The 19,000-nt window shown below is 47.7% G+C and overlaps 1 protein-coding gene across 5 annotated transcripts in view; it reads right to left on the bottom strand.

Annotated features, from left to right (window-relative positions):
- Positions 1 to 19,000, bottom strand: part of Tbx5 (T-box transcription factor 5) — a 48,576-nt gene that overhangs the window by 11,797 nt on the left and 17,779 nt on the right. For all 5 annotated transcript variants that reach the window (XM_075957612.1, XM_075957626.1, XM_075957635.1 and 2 more), the window contains 2 exons: positions 15,838 to 15,929; positions 189 to 415 (listed from right to left, as the gene is read on the bottom strand). In XM_075957612.1, the coding sequence (XP_075813727.1) occupies positions 189 to 415; positions 15,838 to 15,929 (319 nt within the window). The remainder of the gene's footprint in view (positions 1 to 188; positions 416 to 15,837; positions 15,930 to 19,000) is intronic.

Here is a 19,000-nt window from a genome sequence, read left to right as displayed (position 1 = left end):
GGGGAGGCTGCACTGAGAGACATCCTAAATGAATCTCTTACTTGTTTCCTGCATGGTTTGAATCTCCTATCCCTTCTATTTTTCTGTGTTATTTATTGAAAAAATGCTAATAGAAGAATGCCCTGTGCACTCCACCCTGGGGAGGAGTGCGATAAGGGAGGGGGTGCTGGCAGGCCTGCCACACTCACCTTTCCTCTTGGTGCAGTGGTAAATTTGGCTGTGCTCCTGCGCCAATGGGTACGGGTTGGGTGGGGGCAGAAGATCCTGGGAGGGGCCCGAGACACCATTCTCGCACTGGTACTGGGACCCTAAATTGGATGAGGTGGAGAGAGCTCGGGTCTCACTGCTGAAAGGACTGTGGTTGGAGGGCACTTTGTGCCTCACTGTGCTCCTGGGAACCACGGGGTACTCTTTACTGGAAGGAAGAAGACAGAAAGTTAGGTCCATTGGTGCTCTGCTGCTGAGCCCTCTTGCTGAGCCACGTGCCAACGAATCCACCAGAAACGTCAACAAATGAAAACCAAGGGGTATTTGGGGATCAAGATGGCCCAGGGACACTTCTGGCATCCCATACCACGAATCCATATGTTCAGGCACTCACTTTTCACATCTCCTGCATTTAGCAAGTAGGTCTGAAAACAGCCAGGGGACACCTAAGAACCCGCCCTGACATTGGGCATCGGAACTACTTCAACTCATCCACATGTCTTTGAATTGTCCAATTCAAAAGATGGATGGCTGCCCAGACATTTAGGCTTAACTTCTGAATACTTTTTTAAAGGGTACGTCTTTGCTCAAGTAGAGCAGAGAACTCTGGGCAGTCAGGTACAGCCTTAGGTCTTTCTACTGTGCTCAGATTCCTGGTTGTGACTTTGAATTCGTTTTAAGTCGCTGTCTTTGTCACACTGCTGTACTTAACTGATCTGTGTCTTGCTTTTTCCCATCTGTAAGTTGGGGGCAATAAGCATCCCTAGTTCACAGTCAGGAAAGATGACTCAGTTGGTAGAGAAGTTGCTCACAAGCTTAGAGGCCTGAGTTCAGTCCCTGGAAGTCTCGAAAAGATGGAAGGAGAAAACCAACTCCACAATGTTGTGCTCTGACACACTATGGCACATGCATGCCCCAAATACATATCACATGTACACATGCATGGGGACACACACACAAATAATAATAATTAAAAGAAGTTCTCAGAGGCTGGAGAGATGGCTCAGTAGTTAAGTTTGGTTACCAGCCCCCTATATGGGACAGCTCACAACCACCTGTAACTCCAGCTCCAGGAGAGCCAACACCCTCTTGTGGAGTTTGTAGGTACCTGCGCTTGTGTGCACATAATCCCCCTCTCACACACATACATGCATAATTAAAATTTTTAATATACAAGAGATTACGAGTGAAAATGCCCCACTTTAAAAAAAATTCCCAGTTTAAAGGGTTGTTGAGCAAAGGAATGAGGAGGACACAGCAAGTGCCATTCACTGTGGCTAATGTTTTAAGTAGAGAGAAGAGACACAGGACAGGGAGAGATGGGAAGATAAAGAAGATGGAAATCACACAACAAGATGAGGCCAAACCAAATCCAGGTTCTTCTTGCATCACACACACACCCTGCTGAGCCTCAGTAGTCACCCTGAGGCTTCCTGCTCAGCATCCTCCCAGGCTCTCCGAATCTGGTCCCTCCCAAGCTGAGGATGTAGGGTTGGTCGAGTGCTTGCTTAGTGTGCACAAAGTCCTGCATTTGATCCCCAACACCAAATAAACTGAGCAGAGTGGATTGCATCTATAATCCCAGCACTTGGGAGGTAGAGGCAGGAGGATCCGGAGTTCAAAATAACAATAACATGATAATAATTTGATAGCCATTTCAGCATGATTAGACTCCTGTCTAAAGCCTGTGATTTATGAGTTAATCACAGTATTCTAGGAAATTTATAGGCTTCAACACTCAGCCAGAGACCCCTGGCACTAGGAACATATTCTGATACAAAACACATATGGATCAGGAAATCCCAAGAGTCAGAACTTTTTTTTTGGCATAACCTGGAATCAAATATTTCTCTAGGCATTTTTGAAAGTAATTTTTGACCCAAATCGGTTTAGTCTCACTATGGAACAATCAAACACACGGTGAAAGTAAGTGCTTGGGGTACTAACTCAGCTCCTTCCATGCAGCTAAAACAAACGCTTACTTGTGGAAATTAAAGCATACATTTGGGACTGGAGGTATAGCACAGAGGTACACTTAGCATGCATGAAGCTCTTGGCTCAATTCCCAACACCACAATATACCCATCCATCATACATCCATCATACATGCATCATACATACATATATCACACATACATGCACCATACATATGCACATCCTAATATATATCGTACACACATGCATGATACACACAAATCATATATGCGTACATACATTATATACATTGCTGGAGATGTGGCTTAGTGGTAGAGTACATGCCTAGTAAGCTGAGATTCAATTTTCAGCACCAAAATTTGTTAATTAGTTAATTGATAACAGACTAAGAATAGAGCTCAGTGGTATTCTCATGGGATGTATAAGACTCTGAGTTTTAATAACTGAACTGCAATAAATTAAAAATGAAATAAAGTACAAGGCGTACATTATACAATCTCAGTAGCAAGCCCCTACTTAAAAATTCTTGAGAATGCCACAGGCATGAGTTCATGGCACCCTTTTCATGAATTATGATGGTGTTATGATTGCTGTGCCCATTTTACAGATTAGGAAGCTGAAGCACAGAGAGATGAGACAACCTGCCCACAGACTCAGAACTTGTTAGAAGACAACCAGAATTCTAGCCCAACCATTACCTAAATACATCTTTCAATATCTAAAACAGAGGCCTGGGATCAAGGTCCCCTTCTATGCACCAGTGATATAGACTTCTCTGCCCCTGTCTACGTCTGTTATGAGGAAACACATCATGGTGGCCAGGCAAGGGACACGAAGAGCCTGCCAAGTTTCCATGATACTACACACCCACCACTCATGACACCCAAGAGTCTCTTGGCTACGCCTCTCCCGGGGGCCTGTGCCATCTCGGATGCCAGCTGGGATGCTCCACATGGCCACCAGTCAGCCAGGAAGCTAAGCAGAATGGCATTAGCTCGAGAGCTCTGGTTTTGTGGTTCAAACCATGTAATGGAAAAACAAGAATAAAAGAAAAAGCAAAATAATAAAACACTACCAAAGCCATCAATTCTCACCGGTAATTCTGCCTGGGTCTGCTGAGGTCAAGCACTGGGCTGTCAGCACTCCAGGAGGAAGGGAGAAACCGTTTTGGGGTTTTATATGTTTAACGGGGATGGTTATTTTTTTTAATTAAAGAAAATACGCCTCCAAAAATATTGGCTGAGGGAATTTACAAGGGATCGTACCAGTGTGCTCCGTGGAATTCTCCCATCCAGCCTTGCCAAACTGCAGAATTACTCACCCCGAGAAAGGCCAAACCCTGTTTTATAAACACTTCCAGAAGTGGAAAAGTGATATTATCCTCAATAACCACGTGTCCCTCCCAGCTTATTTCCCTCTAAGGAGCCTCAAACATCATCCCCAGCGTGTATCAAGAACATCTCGTTTAGTGCCTGAGGTGCTGCATCCCAAGGCCATCTGACGGTGCCAGGCTGTGGGTAAGGGAAGGCAGTGTGCCTCCCCAGCCAGTGAGGGGAGAGAGACGCAGGGAAGGTACCCCACGGAGCTCTTCAGTGGACCCACCAAAGGATCCATCAGTACGGGGGAACTGTTAGCGTCTCTCTGGTGGGATCAACATGGTGCCTGAGACGGGAAGGTACAAGTTGTTTTCATCTGAAGCTTAAGGAACCCGTGAAGAAGCTAGAGCATCACAGCAGAGTAAATGTTGAAAAGGGGTATGTGTGTGTAAGGCAACCATGGAGGGCAGGTTTTCACCATAATCACCACCACCACCATCACCATCATCAGCATCACTACCATCGTTATCGCCGCTATCACCATCAACATCACCATCATAACCACCATCACCACCACCATCACCATCATCTTCACCACCACTGTCATCACCATTGCCGCCATCACTACCATGATTGGGAGTGTTTCATGAACGCTCACCCATGTTCCAGCCACCGTACTGACTGTCTTCAGTGTCTTCCCTCATTTGCTCCGAGACCATTCCTCATTGCGTGCAAATACTTAGGAGCTACCATACAGATAGGAAAATTCAAGTTCGGAGAGCTTTAAAGAGCCAACAAGCGGATCCATTCAAAGTCCATTCTGCTCCTAAACTCTTGAGGACAAACTTGGTTGTGGTGACAGGGAGGCTCTGCTGGCGCACTGCTAACAGGCTTATGATCACAGAGTTGGGAACCATCTACACAGAGCAGGGTTGAGGTCATTGGGCAAGTCCCGCTGTTCCTGAAGCCCTGCTGACCTTGTCATCCTCCGGCAATCCCACCAAACGGGCTCTGCTCAGAGGCACCAGACCCAAGCCAGATCTCGGGTCCCTCGGCTCTCCCTGGGTGCCAGAACCCACAGAGCAGACCCTCCCTGACTCAGGCTCCCTGACGTTCTGTTCCCTGCGAGTGAGCGCCGAGTGAATGACGCCATTGTCACTGGGTCTGGGTTGTAAAACATTACAAGGGAAGATTGAAGTCGAGGGCCAATCTGCACCATCAGCTCGCCGCCAGCTAATGAATCCGTTTTCCACTGCACCCGAGCCGATTGAATCGACCTTTTCACGAGAGCAGGTGGCGGAGAGCTGATGTGGAGGGGGCTTTTGTTCAGTTTTGTTTTCTCTAGGAGATGCTTACCCAATTTCTGGCAGCATTTTTAAACAACCAAAGTGGGGTGAGGGCTATAAAAGTCCTGTTCTTGTGGGGCACATTCCTTTACGGGCTCCCTACTTTCATCTGAGACCCAAATTAAAATGGGCCAGGCAAATACGGCCCCTAGGGAGCTTTCCTGGTGCGCGCACCTTCTAATTTACTTGGGGGAGTTGTTATGACCGGACATATGTGGGCACCATGGGAAACCAGGAAGGCACACCTCAGATGGCACACAGCCCAGGCATCATACAGATCAGCACAGATAACGGATAAATTTGGTTCTCGGCTCACAGCAGAAAGGCAGAAAGAACCATCTTGCTGTGGAGAATAAGCCCAAATACTTTATGCAAATTTCCCACTAGGGTTGTGTGGTTTGAGAGGGACCAAGACTCTCAGGGACTCCTCCTCATGCTAGAGACAACTTTAGGAACAACCTTGCTTTGCAGCTATGGGGTCACGTGGTTATACATCTCTAGAGAGAGTAACGGTGAGAATTGGCTCCTGGTTCTGATGCTGGCCTGGTTGGGTGGATGCCCATACTTAAGCACAGAGAAAGAGAGGAGGAAGGGAGAGGAAGGGAGAGAGAGAGAACATCCAGGCTGGCATCAAACTCAATACATAGCCGAGGATGGCCTTCAACTTTTGTTTTGTTTTGTTTTTTTATGTGTATGAGTGATTAGTGTGAATGTGTGTCTGTGTACCATGTGTGTGCCTGGTCTCCATGGAGACCAGCAAAGGGCACTGGGTCCCCAGGAACTGGAGTTATATATAGTTTTCAGTCACTATGTGGGTTCTGAGAATTAAATCCAGGTCCTCTGAAAGAGCAATTAGTGCCCTTAACCACTGAGTCATCTCTCCAGACCCATTTTTGTCAGGAGCAAGTGCTCCTGACAGCTTTGAAGCCATGGAGCAAACTGGGCCTGTCTCCCTTTGTCCCTTTGTCTCTTTTCTTCCGTTTACAGGAAGGGGAAACCAAGGCCCACCCTGCAGGAGTCACAAGGAGGAAGCTCCGCAGAAGGCACAGCAGTGGGCTTGACTGGGGCAGCGCCCTAAAGAGCTCAGGCTGTCCATCAGACACTCTTTCCTCACGCCTGGCACACTGCACAATGCAGACTCAACAGTCCAGTCTCAAATACTGACAAGTTTGCCAGCTGGAGAGATGACTCAGTGGGCAACCAACTTGCTCTAAAGGCCTGAGTACCAGAATTCAGTTCTCAGCATTCACAAAGTGCCGAGCAGAACTGGAATCCCATCTGTAATCCCAGTGCGAGGGAGGCAGAAACAGGGGATCCCAGGAGCAAACTGGGCATCTAGACCAGATGAATTAATGAGCTCTGAGTTCAAGTGAAGGACCTTATGTCATTCTAGGAAGACACCTAACATTAACCTTGAGGCCACACACACATACACACACACATACATACACACACACACACATATGCACACACATACACAATGCATATACATATATACACACCCATACATATGTATTCACACAAACATACACATGTGCACATGCACACACATATACATACATATGCACTCATACATACACAGAGACATATATACATATGTGCACACACTTATAAATGCTAATAAATAAGGGGAAAGGGGGGATTTTTCTGGTAGATTTTGACAGGGGTTTAGATTTTACAATTATGTACACTTATCAAGAACCAGAAGGTAAACTTATGTATATTTCACTCTAGAAATCTCAAAGAAAAGAAAGAACTGTGAAGAAAAATTGAATCTTAGTTAATGATACACACGCTGAAGGGGTTGGGGTGAATTGGCTCCTTCCTCTGGCTTAGTTTAAATTTCATGTTATAGTGAGAAGGATAGGTGGAGGAATGGCGTGAACACATTGGAGAGACGGATGGTAGATGGGTGATGGTTATGTAGGTGCACCAGAGAGATGGCCTGGAAGAATGGACAGGCAGACAGATGGGCACGTATGTGACAAAGAAGACACATGAGCAGGAAGGTGTAGGAAGCTTTTGTCCCATCCCGGAGCCACAGACTGCCAGAGAGACATAGAGAACTCTTTTCTAGCAAATTTGCTTGTAAAACTGATAAATACTGCCGCAATACAGATGAGGAAAAGAGATAGATGGTGGTGATGATGGTGATGATGATGATGGTGATAATGATGATGGTGATGATGATGGTGATGATGATGGTGTGGGAGTCTGGGAGTGTAGCTCAGTGGTGAGTCACACGCTTAGCAGGATCAAAGCACTGAGATGAACCACCAGCATCCCCCAAAATAATTAACTAAATAAAAAATATAAATTATGTAAAGGATCTAGGCAGAGATTTCTCCAACAAGGCACAGGAATGGAGGAAAGGGTCAACTCCACCACTCGCAGCGGAAATGCAAGGCGGTCGGTCTCTCCGGGAGCTGTCACCTCACACCTGCTAGGATGGCTGCTATCGAAATGACATGAGATAACAGGTGTTAGCGAGAAGGTGGAGAAAAGGGAACCCTCTCCACTGCTGGTGGGGATACGGTCTGGCACAGTCATCACGGGAAACATCACAGAGTTCCTTCGAAAGCTAAAAATAGGAGTACTGTATGATCCAGCAGTCCCTCACTGGGTCTGCATCCAGAAAGGATAGAATTGGTGACTGGATTCCCGTGCCCATCACTGTCCTGGTCACCGGAGCCAAGAAATTGAAACAACCTATGCCTACAGGTGAACAGATAAAGGGAATGAGGAGTGTGTGTATAGCAGATAAGTCAACCTCAAAAAGGAATAACTCCTCTCACTGGAGACACCATGAATGAACCTGGAGGGTGTTGTGCTAAGGGAGAGAAGCCAGACACAGGAAGATAGAATGTGGGGCCTCACTCCTAGGTAGAATCCTAAAATGGGCCAACTTCTGGCAGGAGACTAGAGTGGTGGCTGCCATGGGCTGAAAAGGAAGAGGCATGGAGTCAGGCTGGCCAAGGAATAGAGAGTTCCAGGCATGCACGAGGAATAAGCTCTAGAAAGACACCGAGTAGCCAGCATGGCACAGGGTGATGGTGCCGCACAGGGCGGGTGGTAATTTGCAGAGGGGTAAGAACTAGGTGTTCCTAGGAGGGAAGGGAAGGGAAGGGGGCAAGACAAGAGCGAAGGGGGGAGGGAGGAGGGGAAAGAATGGCGGAACTTTCCACTTACAACCTCAACCTCCCTCTTGTTTGAGATAAACATGGTCCCTCCCCCACCCCACCCCGTGGAGCAGGGGCAGAATCCACAATTATAGCAGAGTCAGGAGTCTGGATTGCTGACACAAAGAAGTCTCAAGTCACTTCTCAGTCACCGCACATTTGGATGGTCTTCAGCCACAAGCAAGGGAAAGCAAGAGCGCTCAGCCTTCCATAAGAAAGCCAGACATGTATGTGGTCAGGGGCTGAAATTTGATTTACAAGCAGAAGGGATAGAGGCAGGAACAGAAGAACTGTAACTTTGGAAGGGCCCCAGCCCCACAAGTCCCTTGAAATCGTTGAATTTTTTCCCTGTGTATATAGTGTATTCCGGGTCTTTCTTGAGTTCATTTAATCTAGTGTGTGTGTGCTCCTGCGTGTGTGTGTGTGTGTGTGTGTGTGTGAGAGAGAGAGAGAGAGAGAGAGAGAGAGAGAGAGAGAGAGAGAGAGAGAGAGAGAGAGCTCTATGTAGCTCTGGCTGTTCTGGAACTTGCTATGTAGATCAGGCTGGCTTTAAACTTAGAGACCCGCCTGAGATAAAGGCCTGCACCACTACCAGCTGCTTTCATTTGACTTTAAGGGGAAAGGATATAGTGGAAAAAGTGATACAAGCAAGGCCAAGCAGAGGTGGAGGACAATGAATGTAGCCAGGATGAGTTCCTCCAAAACTGTTGAGCAATGGGGGTGGGTGGTTCTGACCTGGCTACTGTGTCCTGAGATCCAAACTCCCCCACACTGTCTGCTGAGGACAGCTCAAAATCTAGACACATCTACCTTACTCTCAAAAGAACAAAGAAATGCAGATAGCATCACTCCTCTCTGAGGGCATCACAGCCATGAAGTGTGTTGACCCACAAAATTAGATGATTCCAGGGAACACAAGCTGCATATCCTGAACCCCCAAATCCAAACGCTCCAAGGCCTGAAGCCTTCTGAGCACTGGCAAGACCACCTCGGACTGGGAAACTGCACGCTTGCTGTAATCCAAAGCACAGGTACAACACCGGCAAGAAGACTCAGCAGGGAAAGGCACTTGTTGGACCAGCGTAGAGACTTGAGTTCCATCCCCAGGACCCACAAAAGGGCAAAATGAAAAAGACAGCTCTACAAAATTGTCCTCTTACCACCAATACAAACATGCATGGTATGCATACACACATACACACATACACATGCATACACACACATACACATACACAATAATAGTAATAATAATAATAAACAATGTAGGTGTAGGACTGGGGATGTGTCTCAATGATTGATCACTTATTTGGCCTGTGCAAAAGCCACAGAGTCTGTCCCCAGCAAACAAGAACAAAATATAAGTAATCCAAAGAACTGACAAGTGCTGAAAAAAAAACCAACAACAACAACAAAAACTGGAAACAACCTAAATGCCCCTTGACTGAAGGAAAATGTGGTACATTTATACAATGGAGTACTACACAGCAGAAAAATATAACGATATGTTGAATTTTGCAGGCAAATGGATAGAGCTAGAAAACATCATTTTGAATGAGGTAACCCAGACTCAGAAAGACAATTATCACATGTACTCATTCATAATTAGTTTTTAAACATAAACCAAAGAAAACCAGCCCACAAGTCACAATCCCAGAGAACCTAGACAACAATGAGGACCCTAAGAGAGACTTACATAGATCTAATCTACATGGGAAGTAGAAAAAGACAAGATCTCCTAAGTAAATTGGGAGCATGGGGACCTTGGGAGAGGGTTAAAGGGGAGGGGAGAGGAAAGGAAGCGAGCAGAGAAAAATGTAGAGCTCAATAAAAATCAATCAATAAATAAATATAAAAATACTGTATAGTATTCCCTTCAGTCTGCGTGTACAAGGCACGGAGACACAAATGAATCATCGCATGCGCAGTTGAAATCGTCCATGTACATGCAATGATCCAAAATTCACAGAACTCCCAACTCTGAAAGGTCTCTGAGCTCAAACATTTTGGGTGAGGGACATTCAGTCTGGACCACCTGTAGCAGAACAGCCACCAGGGCGCACCCAGGGACCTCTGCAGCTGCCTTGAATTCAATGCCCATTCCTCCTTCTGTAGAAGGGGGCTCCCCTCCACACCTCTCATCATATAGGAGGGGACTCCCCTCCACCCCCAGGACCTCCTTGCTCATAAAGAGGGCTCTGCATCTCAGTCACTTTTGTGATTGTGACAGGCCCACCTGCCCTGTGACCTCTCCAAGGTATGCACTATCACCCAGCATGGCCAACAAGCAACACGGGACGTCCCTGTTCTGTGCCTGCCAGGCAGTTTAAACCTCAGGGTCACTCCATCTAGGCCAACGAAGGACACGAAGAACCTCCTCCTATAGCCAGAGCCCGTGTTGGAGAAGCTGTGTGTGGCGCTCCAGTGCACTGGCAGCATGACCATGAGGGGGTGGCCTGAGAACCTACCTTTCCTTCCTTAAGTCACAGCCCTCGTCTCCCAGCCCCACCCAGATCCAGAAATCACAAGCAGTGTGTGGCCTGGTCAGCGTACGCTGCAAGTGTGGATCATAGACGGGTTTCACTGAACTCTGCGACACGGAACTCTACGGTCCTTCAACCACCCCAAGGTCCTATGTGGAAGAACCGAGGTCGCCCCACACCTCTTTCTTCTGTATGCAACCTAGAGATGCATTTCGGGGAATTTGGGGTGACCCTGTGTTCCACTTTTTCTGGCTCAGATAGTCACACACAAAGAACGGACAGAATAAGCTCGGGACAGGACGTCCCAGTCTGTCTAGGACAGTTTGGGATTCGTCTATTTGACATTAAGAGTTATCCTGTAGATAAGTCTCTCCCAAAGACTTGAGAGGGACCTGTAGCTGGAGAGAGAGATGGCTCAGCAGCTAAGAGCACTGGCTGCCCTTCCAGGGGACCCAGGTTCCATTCCCAGCCCCCCACAAGGCAGCTCACAGCCATCTGTAACTCCAGTTCCAGTGCCCTTTTCTGGCTTCTGAGAGCATTAATACCTAAGTGGTACACAGATTTGCAAATAATCATACACATGAAATAAAATATAGCAGGCGAGTCAGAGGTCTGCCCTCCTCAGAGATCTTGGAAGATGCCCCCCCCCGCACACACCCCCTCTCACACTTGCTACCAGGTGAGTCTCTAGATCTGCTGCTCTCTTCTGCCCTGGGCTTCTGCCTTTCCACGGAACCATGCACCCGCCCACTGTGGATCAGAATGTCTGAAACTGTGACCCAAATTAAGTTTTTTTCTTATGAAGGCAATTATCTCGGGGATTTGCGGCAATGCTGGAAGGCTGAGTTACAGCATCTCATTACCTCACGGGCCCTGATCATCTGCAATTCCCAGGTGTCTTCAAGCTGTCTAGATACTTTATAGACACCAAAGCCAAGTTCAAGGCAGGGACATCAGCGAAGGGCAAGGTGTAGGGTTGTCTCTGGCCACAGAGGAGTCGCAGTCCTCCCCAGTGGCTGAGCTGGTGTGCACGCAGGTGCACGATTTCTGCTGTCCTTGGGTTATCTCGACAGCATCATCTATTCGACATTACCTATTCTGGACACCGACCCCATTGCAAGTGTCAGTCATTTCCTTCACTCAGCTGGGAGCCGTCCTGCCAGCTTCCTCCCTCCCTCCCTCCCTCCCTCCCTCCCTCCCTCCCTCCCTCCCTCCCTCCCTCCCTCTGTCCTTGTCTCCCCCTCTCCCTTCCTTCATTCCTTTCCTCCCTCCTCCCTTCCTGTTGACTTAGTCTCATTCTCTACATAGAAGCATCTTTGAAACCTCAGCCCTGACACGCGGGTGAGCCCAAGCGCCCTCTAAAACCAGCTCCCCCATCACTCATCTCTCAGAACTTTGAGGAACACTGGCCGCGAGAAGCTGTTTTTACGGCAGTCCCCATTTTTCCTAACAACCTGAGTGCGTGCACACTGTCACAGGAAGCTGGAAATAGGCCTTTTATGTGGTCTAATTTTTCCCCCAGCTCTCCCGTGTTTACTATAAGCAGTGATGGCTCCTGTAACCGGACACTGTAAATGAATACTGAAGAATAGCTAAGCCACGGCCGTGTTTGCCCAAATGCAGAATCGGAAAAGAGAGAGCACGGAGCTAGAGTGGGACGGTGTCCAGGTCTTGGCCAAGCTGCCCTAGAAGAGTTGTGCAGCCTCCAGAGCCCTGCCGCTCTCTCTCTTCCAGATTCCATCCCTCCTCCTCCTCCTCCATCAGCTGTCACCGAGTGTGTGGGGGACAGGAAACAGAATTACAAGATTAACAGTGAGCCGGCCTTTATCACAGCTGACTCCAAGAGCTGCGGTTCCTGCTTGTCACTACCTACAGCAACCTGGGGCTTGAGACAACATCCCAAAATAAATTCTGAATAAAGTCAGAACTGAGAGTCCCGGGACAGTTTCCCTGAATTAGGACCCAGGTTCCCTGCAGCATTTTCTCAAGTAATGTTTTTTTTTCTTGTTTGTTTTTCATTTTTGTTTTTTGAGACAGGGTTTCTCTATGTAGCTCTGGCTGTCCTGGAACTGGCTTCATAGACCAGGCTGGCCTCAAACTCACAGAAATCAGTCTACCTCTGCCTCCTGAGTGCTGGGATTAAAGGCGTGTGTCACCACCTCCCAGACAAGTAATTCTTACAAGTGATACAGAGCAAGGGACAACCCCAGCTTTGACTGACCTTGAAACTCTGTTACATCAGCCACTTTGCTTCCTCCATCACTGTCCCTAAAGTCACCTACAAAGAGCTGGATAATCCCCAAGAAGGTCTAGCCTTCTCCCATTTCCCCAACACAACTCCTGTGACCACAGAGACCTATGGTTCTTAGGCTGAGAGATCTTAGGCTCCAATATGACAAGCCACTACCATTTGTCCCCCCTCCCTCCTCGCCCCCTCCTGATGGAGGAAGGTCATTGGTTAATTAATAAAGAAACTGCTTGGCCCTGATAGGTTAGAACATAGATGGGTGGAGTAAACAGAACAGAATGCTGGGAGGAAGACGAAGTGAGCTCAGACTCTCCTCTCTGGGGCAGACGTGATGAAGCTCCGACCCAGGATGGACATAGGTTAGAATCTTCCTGGTAAGCACACCTTGGTGCTACACACATTAATAGAAATGGGCCAGGCAGTGTTAAAATGAATACAGTTTGTGTGCTGTTATTTCGGGGTATAAGCTAGCCAGGCGGCCAGGAGCTGGGCTATGGGAAGAGGCCCGCAGCTCTTACTACACCCTCCTTTTTCCTCTCTCCCATCTGACACCTGAATGGAAAGAGACCTGCTTGACCTGGACCCGTGGTGGCAGTGAAGGCGGGTTAGGACATCCATGTGTCCTAGCTCTCAAACACCTGCCCTTTCCCCACCTGCCTCTCCTTTAGTATCCGACACCTGCTCCTGTGAGCTTCCCATCAGGGAAAGACTATTAAGGAATGCAAGGGGAGAGAGGGGAATGATCAGGGGCAAACTGAACACACGTCCCAAGGCTACAAACAAGAAAAAGCGTACAGAGTGCCTCTTTTACCGTGAGCCAAATGAACAAAGCCAGGGGTAGCGGGGTCTGATGGGAAGGGTGTGAAGTCAGTGATAAGAGGTCTCCCGGACCTCCTTCCACAGTGATAGAAACCTGGGGAGTTCCTGCATGTGCAGTGATCTTGTCTGGTTGTGTTTGGCAAGGCTCTGTGTGGGACTGCCTGGAGAAGGCTCCAGAGGAGAAGGGGCTGCAGTCAGCGTATGTAAGTCAAGAGGCTGCCGCTGCCAAGGAGGGTTGGAGTTCAGTGTGACAGGAGACAGGTGCTGAATGCTAAGACGCATCAAGAAGAATCGGGCTCAGCAGTAGGGCATGGGTTTATTGCGTGCAAGGCCCTGAATTCGGTCCTCAGCACAGAAAGAGCTGCCTTAGGACTGCTGGGGCTAGAGCAGGCCATTGCCTCCTGACCTCTCTAATCCATCGTGGCCTTGTAGGAAAGATGGAAGAGGTAGGCAATGCTAAGACCCTTTGATGACCTGGGCTTCACCTGTAGCTCTCAGAGAGGGCTTCAGAATGGCTGTTGCTTCGTCTGAGGCAAAGTTACCATCCGCATGGAATGTGACTCTGAACTTGGCTGTCTGCGAGCCTTGGGTAGTTGTATCCATCTCTGCTTAGATGGGATTTGTGTTGGCACAGACTCCACTGACCCTAGAACTATAGCAAGTGCCAATTTAAAAATCCATTTTGCAAATATTGAATTTAAATATACCTGGGGCTGCAGAGTTGGCTCAACAATTAAGAGCGCTTGCTCTTCCAGAGAACCTGGATGTGATTGCCAGCACCCCCGTGGCATCTCACAACCATCTGTAACTCCAGTTCCAGGGGATCTGACACCCTCTTCTGGCCTCCATGGCCATTGAATGTACATAGCACATTTTCCATGTGCATGGAAAATACCCATATGAATAAAATAATATTTTTTAAGTTAAACTGATTTCATAGCACACAGTTTTTAGACCAATGTTTAGACTTCAAGACTATGGGATCTCCATCCCTTTCTCTGTTTTTGGTTCCTCACCCTTTTTGAATGACCATGTTCCAAATATAACTAACTTTCCCTTTTCTTCTCTTCCAGAATGTCATCAGTGATTTCATTTTATTTTGAATCACAAAATGCACTGAGAGGGAAAGAGAAACAGAGAGAAAATGAGAGAGTATATGTCTACATTCACCAGGTGTGTGTGTGTGTGTGTGTGTGTGTGTGTGTGTGCATGTGTATCTGTATGTACACCGTGTGTGTACACCCACCATGTGTGTGTATGCATGCATGTGTATCTGTGTGCTTGTGTATGTGTTCGCGTGTATTCGTGCATGTGTAACTGTGTGCTTGTGTGTGTGCGTGCGCATGCGTGTGCTTGTACACACACATTTGATCAAGGAGCTCAAGATGTGATTTCTAATTCTCTTGCCATGTAGTGGTCAAGCTGGAAGTTGAGAGATCAATCGACGACCTGCCTTACTTGTTCAGTCATTTCCATCAGACCCAGTTCTCTCTGTGTATGCTTGTTCCGGCCCTTTCTATCTTTCATTTCAGCGACTGTGACCACAGGATATGTAAAACTAGCAATTGATTTTTGGCACTGGCTCCCCACTGGAACTCCCATGCTCATGAGCTGTCCTGGAAACCACCTGGTGTCAAGTTGGTCTGTGTTTCGCCCTCAGGAAATGGGGTTGCTCACTTCTCTCTCATTGATGGAGAGCTGTTGCCAAAAGAACAACCTTCAACAGCTGAGACGAATGAGGGAATGGGAAAGGTTTGATGGCGGGGAGGGACACACAGAAGAGGAGGCATATAGCCTTGGAACCTGGGCCAGCTGGATCCTATCCTACCCCACCGTTGACGCTGCAGGCTGCCTGAAAGCGCCCATCCAGATCATAAAGGTTATCAGAGAAAGGGCTGGGGGCCCTGGAAGTGGCCCATTCCATAAAGTGCCCGCTGCCCATGCATGAGTACCTGAGTTCAGATCCCCAGAACCCATGGCACCCAGAATCTAGGTGTGCTGAGGCTTGCCCGCAATCCCACTTGTGGGGAGGTGGTCATAGGAGGATCCCTGGAGCTCAATGGCCAGTCAGCCTGACTGAATCAGGAGCCCAGGTTTAATGAGAGACTCTGTCTCAAAAAAAAAAAAAGGTAGAGAAGTGATTGAGGAAGGTACCTGTGTTGACGTTTGACCTACAGAGAGAGAACATATAGGGACAGATGAGAGAGAGAAAGACAGAGAGAAGAGAATGAGAGATCTCTTTCTCTGTTGGATGGCATAAATGTTGCTTGGAGGATCTGTGGGGTGCATTTTGCCCCGATTTCTTACCTTTGCATCCGAGACATCCTGTGCAGTTCCATGTCATCGCTGCCCCGAAAGCCTTTGGCAAAGGGGTTGTTCTCAATCTTCAGTTGTGTAATCTGAGAGGAGGAGGGAGAACAAGTTGGTTCACACTTGATTACCACAAGAGGACCTTGGGACAAGAGTGCATCACAAACGTGGGAAAAGAGGCTCCGGACAGCCCAGAGGACACAAAACAGCCCATCACAGTGACGGGACTCCACGTTAGAGTGGAGGCTTTGAAAATGTCCTCGGTCAGAAGGTTGTTAAGGGGAAAACCTGGATTTGGTTTATTCATTAATTGGAGTCATATTCTGCATCGTGTGTGTGTGTCTGTGCGCGCGTGCACAAGCGCACATACGTGCCCATGTGTGTGGAGCATTTTGCATTTCAAAGAGAAAGGAAGCCTCAACATTTGGCTCCTCTTCCTTAGACAGCCGTGAGTGTTGACGTGGTGACTGCATTTCCCACACAATGTGGTAATCTCCCTGTCGCAGAAAACACATCTTGATCATTGCTTTCAAAGGTCCGGTCATGCCCCATTTCAGCATTTTGCAGACCCCAGGTGTAAAACGCTACCCAGTACAATAAACACCAAGGTCTGAGGCTCCCGCAGAGGGGGGCTGTCCTGTGGCTCTGACCCTCTATGGTTTTCTAGGCAAGGAGATGGGGACTCTGTCTTTAAAATCTGTGTCACAGCCCCGAAGCAGAACTGTGTGTTTTTTCACACTTTGGTTCAGGGCCCAGCTCTTTAATTTAAGCCCTCAACACGTATTATATTAGCGTCGATGTAATAGTGGGTCCAGGTGGCAGGCTGCATCCATATGGAATTTGCTACAAGTGTTTCCTAAACGTTGTGTGTGAGTTTAGCTGCCACACAAAGAATCCCATGACAGACACCAGGGCATTGTGGCTGCCATCAGCGGCCCAGGGTTCCCCTTCAGGGCCTCTGCCACATCTGAGAGCATCTGTACACTGCTTTGCGTAAACTGGGGGTCTGTTTTGCTTTGTTTACATGTATGCGTGTATACATGTCTGTGTACATGCATGTTCATGTGTTTAGGAGCACGCATGTGAAGACCCAAAGTTGACACTAGGCTTCTTCCTGGGTTTTCCTCCACCGTATATGCTGTGGCGGGATCTCTCCCATGAGCCCAGAGCGTGCAGATCCAACTAGCCTAGCTATCCAATTGTCTCCACTTCCTGAGTAACATGACTATAGGTGCCCAGCTGTACCATCTCAGCATTTGTGTGGTTGCTAGGTGATCTGAATTCCAGACCTCAGGTTTGTGTAGCGAGTACTTTATCTGCCGAGCCAGCTCAATTTTAAGATTTTTTTTTTTAATTTACTTTTGTTTCTCTGAGACAGGGTCTCTATGTAGCCCAGGCTGGCCTCCAGCCTGAGGTAATTCTAAGTGCTAGGATTATAGGGGAACAGATATGAGCCCCCACACCCAGCTACTATTTTTATTTAAATCAACTCCCTTTCTATTCAAAACTATTTTACTTGGAAATACTGTTAATGACTCTATACAACAAAGGAGAATCCAAGAGCACCAGAATCACTTGGAATTCAATAAAGAAAAGATGACAAACTCTCTCTTTTGATATCCATAGGAAGTTCTGAGATCAAAGCCTGCCTTCTGGCTTTAAGGAGACAATTGATGCCATTAGAGAAGGTTCGAGGACAAGCTGGTTCTGAAGTAAAACTCGCTCATGGAAATCTAGAGAGTTCATGGATTGCATCAGTTGGAGGTGGAAAGCAAAGAAGCTGCAGAAAAGGACATGATTAAGTAAAAAACCAAGAAGTGGACATGGTAGTGTACACCCTTAATCCCAGCACTCGGGAGGCAGAGGCAGGCGGATCTCTGTGAGTCAGAGACCAGCCTGGTCCACGGTCAAGGCTACACAGAGAAACTCCGTCTTGAATAACCACACATACATACACCACAACAAAACCAAAACCAAGGGAGGAAATAAGTGTACTTATACAATATTTTAAAATCAGCTGGGCAACGGTGGAGCATACCTTCAATCCCAGCACTCAGGAGGCAGAAGCAGGTGGATCTCTGTGAGTTCAAGGCCAGCCTGGTCTACAGAGTGAGTTTCAGGACAGGTTCCAAAGCTACATAGAAACCCTGTCGCCGGGCGGTGGTGGCGCACGCCTTTAATCCCAGCACTCGGGAGGCAGAGGCAGGCGGATCTCTGTGAGTTCGAGACCAACTTGGTCTACAGTTCCAGAACAGGCTCCAAAGCCACAGAGAAACCCTGTCTCGAAAAAAGAAAAAAGAAACCCTGTCTCGAAAAGCCCCCGCCCCAAAATTAAAATCAACCATCATTTTTAAAAAATATTTGCCTTATTTTAAATGATGTGTTTGTGTACCTGGGTAAGGTGCCTGCAGAGGCCAGAAGAGAACACTGGATCCCCTGGAACTAAAGTCCTGGATAGTTGTGAGCCACCTAAAGTGGGCACTGGCAGTCAAACTCAAGTCCTCTGCAAGAGCAGTATGTGTTCTTAACAACCGGGCCATCATCTCCGCCCCTATTTATTATTACTGTCGTTACTGCTTGTGTAAATGCGTCTGTGTGTGTGCTACAGTATATATGGAGGTCACAGGACAGTTTCACGGAGCCAGTTCTCTCGTTCTGCCTTTAGAGAGGCTCTAGGAATTGAACTCAGGTCTTCAGGCTTGCTCAGCAGGTGTATCGCAAACTAAACCATCTCACTGGCCCTAAGACAAGTTATTAAATTTATCAGAAAATTATTTAAGTATGTGGGGGGGGTTGCTGCATTAGGTAATTTGGGAGAGTCAGTTTTCACCTTCCACCCATGTGGGTCCCAGGGATGGAGCTCAGGCCGTCAAGTTGGGAAGCAAGGTTTGTTTTCTGAAGAGTGTGTACTGTTGGGCCGATGAGATCGTTCTCAGAGTTTGGATAAGATGAGACAGAGAACAGCTCAGTCTGATCCATGAACTCTCTAGTTTTCCGTGAGAAGATGAGACACAGAACGGCTCAATCTGATCCATGAACTCTCTAGTTTTCCATGAGAAGATGAGACACAGAACGGCTCAATCTGATCCATGAACTCTCTAGTTTTCCATGAGCAAGTTTTACTTCAGGACCAGCTTGACCTAGAACCTTCTCTAATGGC

Source organism: Microtus pennsylvanicus, chromosome 1 (assembly GCF_037038515.1).
Source record: "Microtus pennsylvanicus isolate mMicPen1 chromosome 1, mMicPen1.hap1, whole genome shotgun sequence".
Lineage (NCBI taxonomy): Eukaryota > Metazoa > Chordata > Mammalia > Rodentia > Cricetidae > Microtus > Microtus pennsylvanicus.
This window is presented reverse-complemented; position numbering and strand designations above follow the sequence as displayed.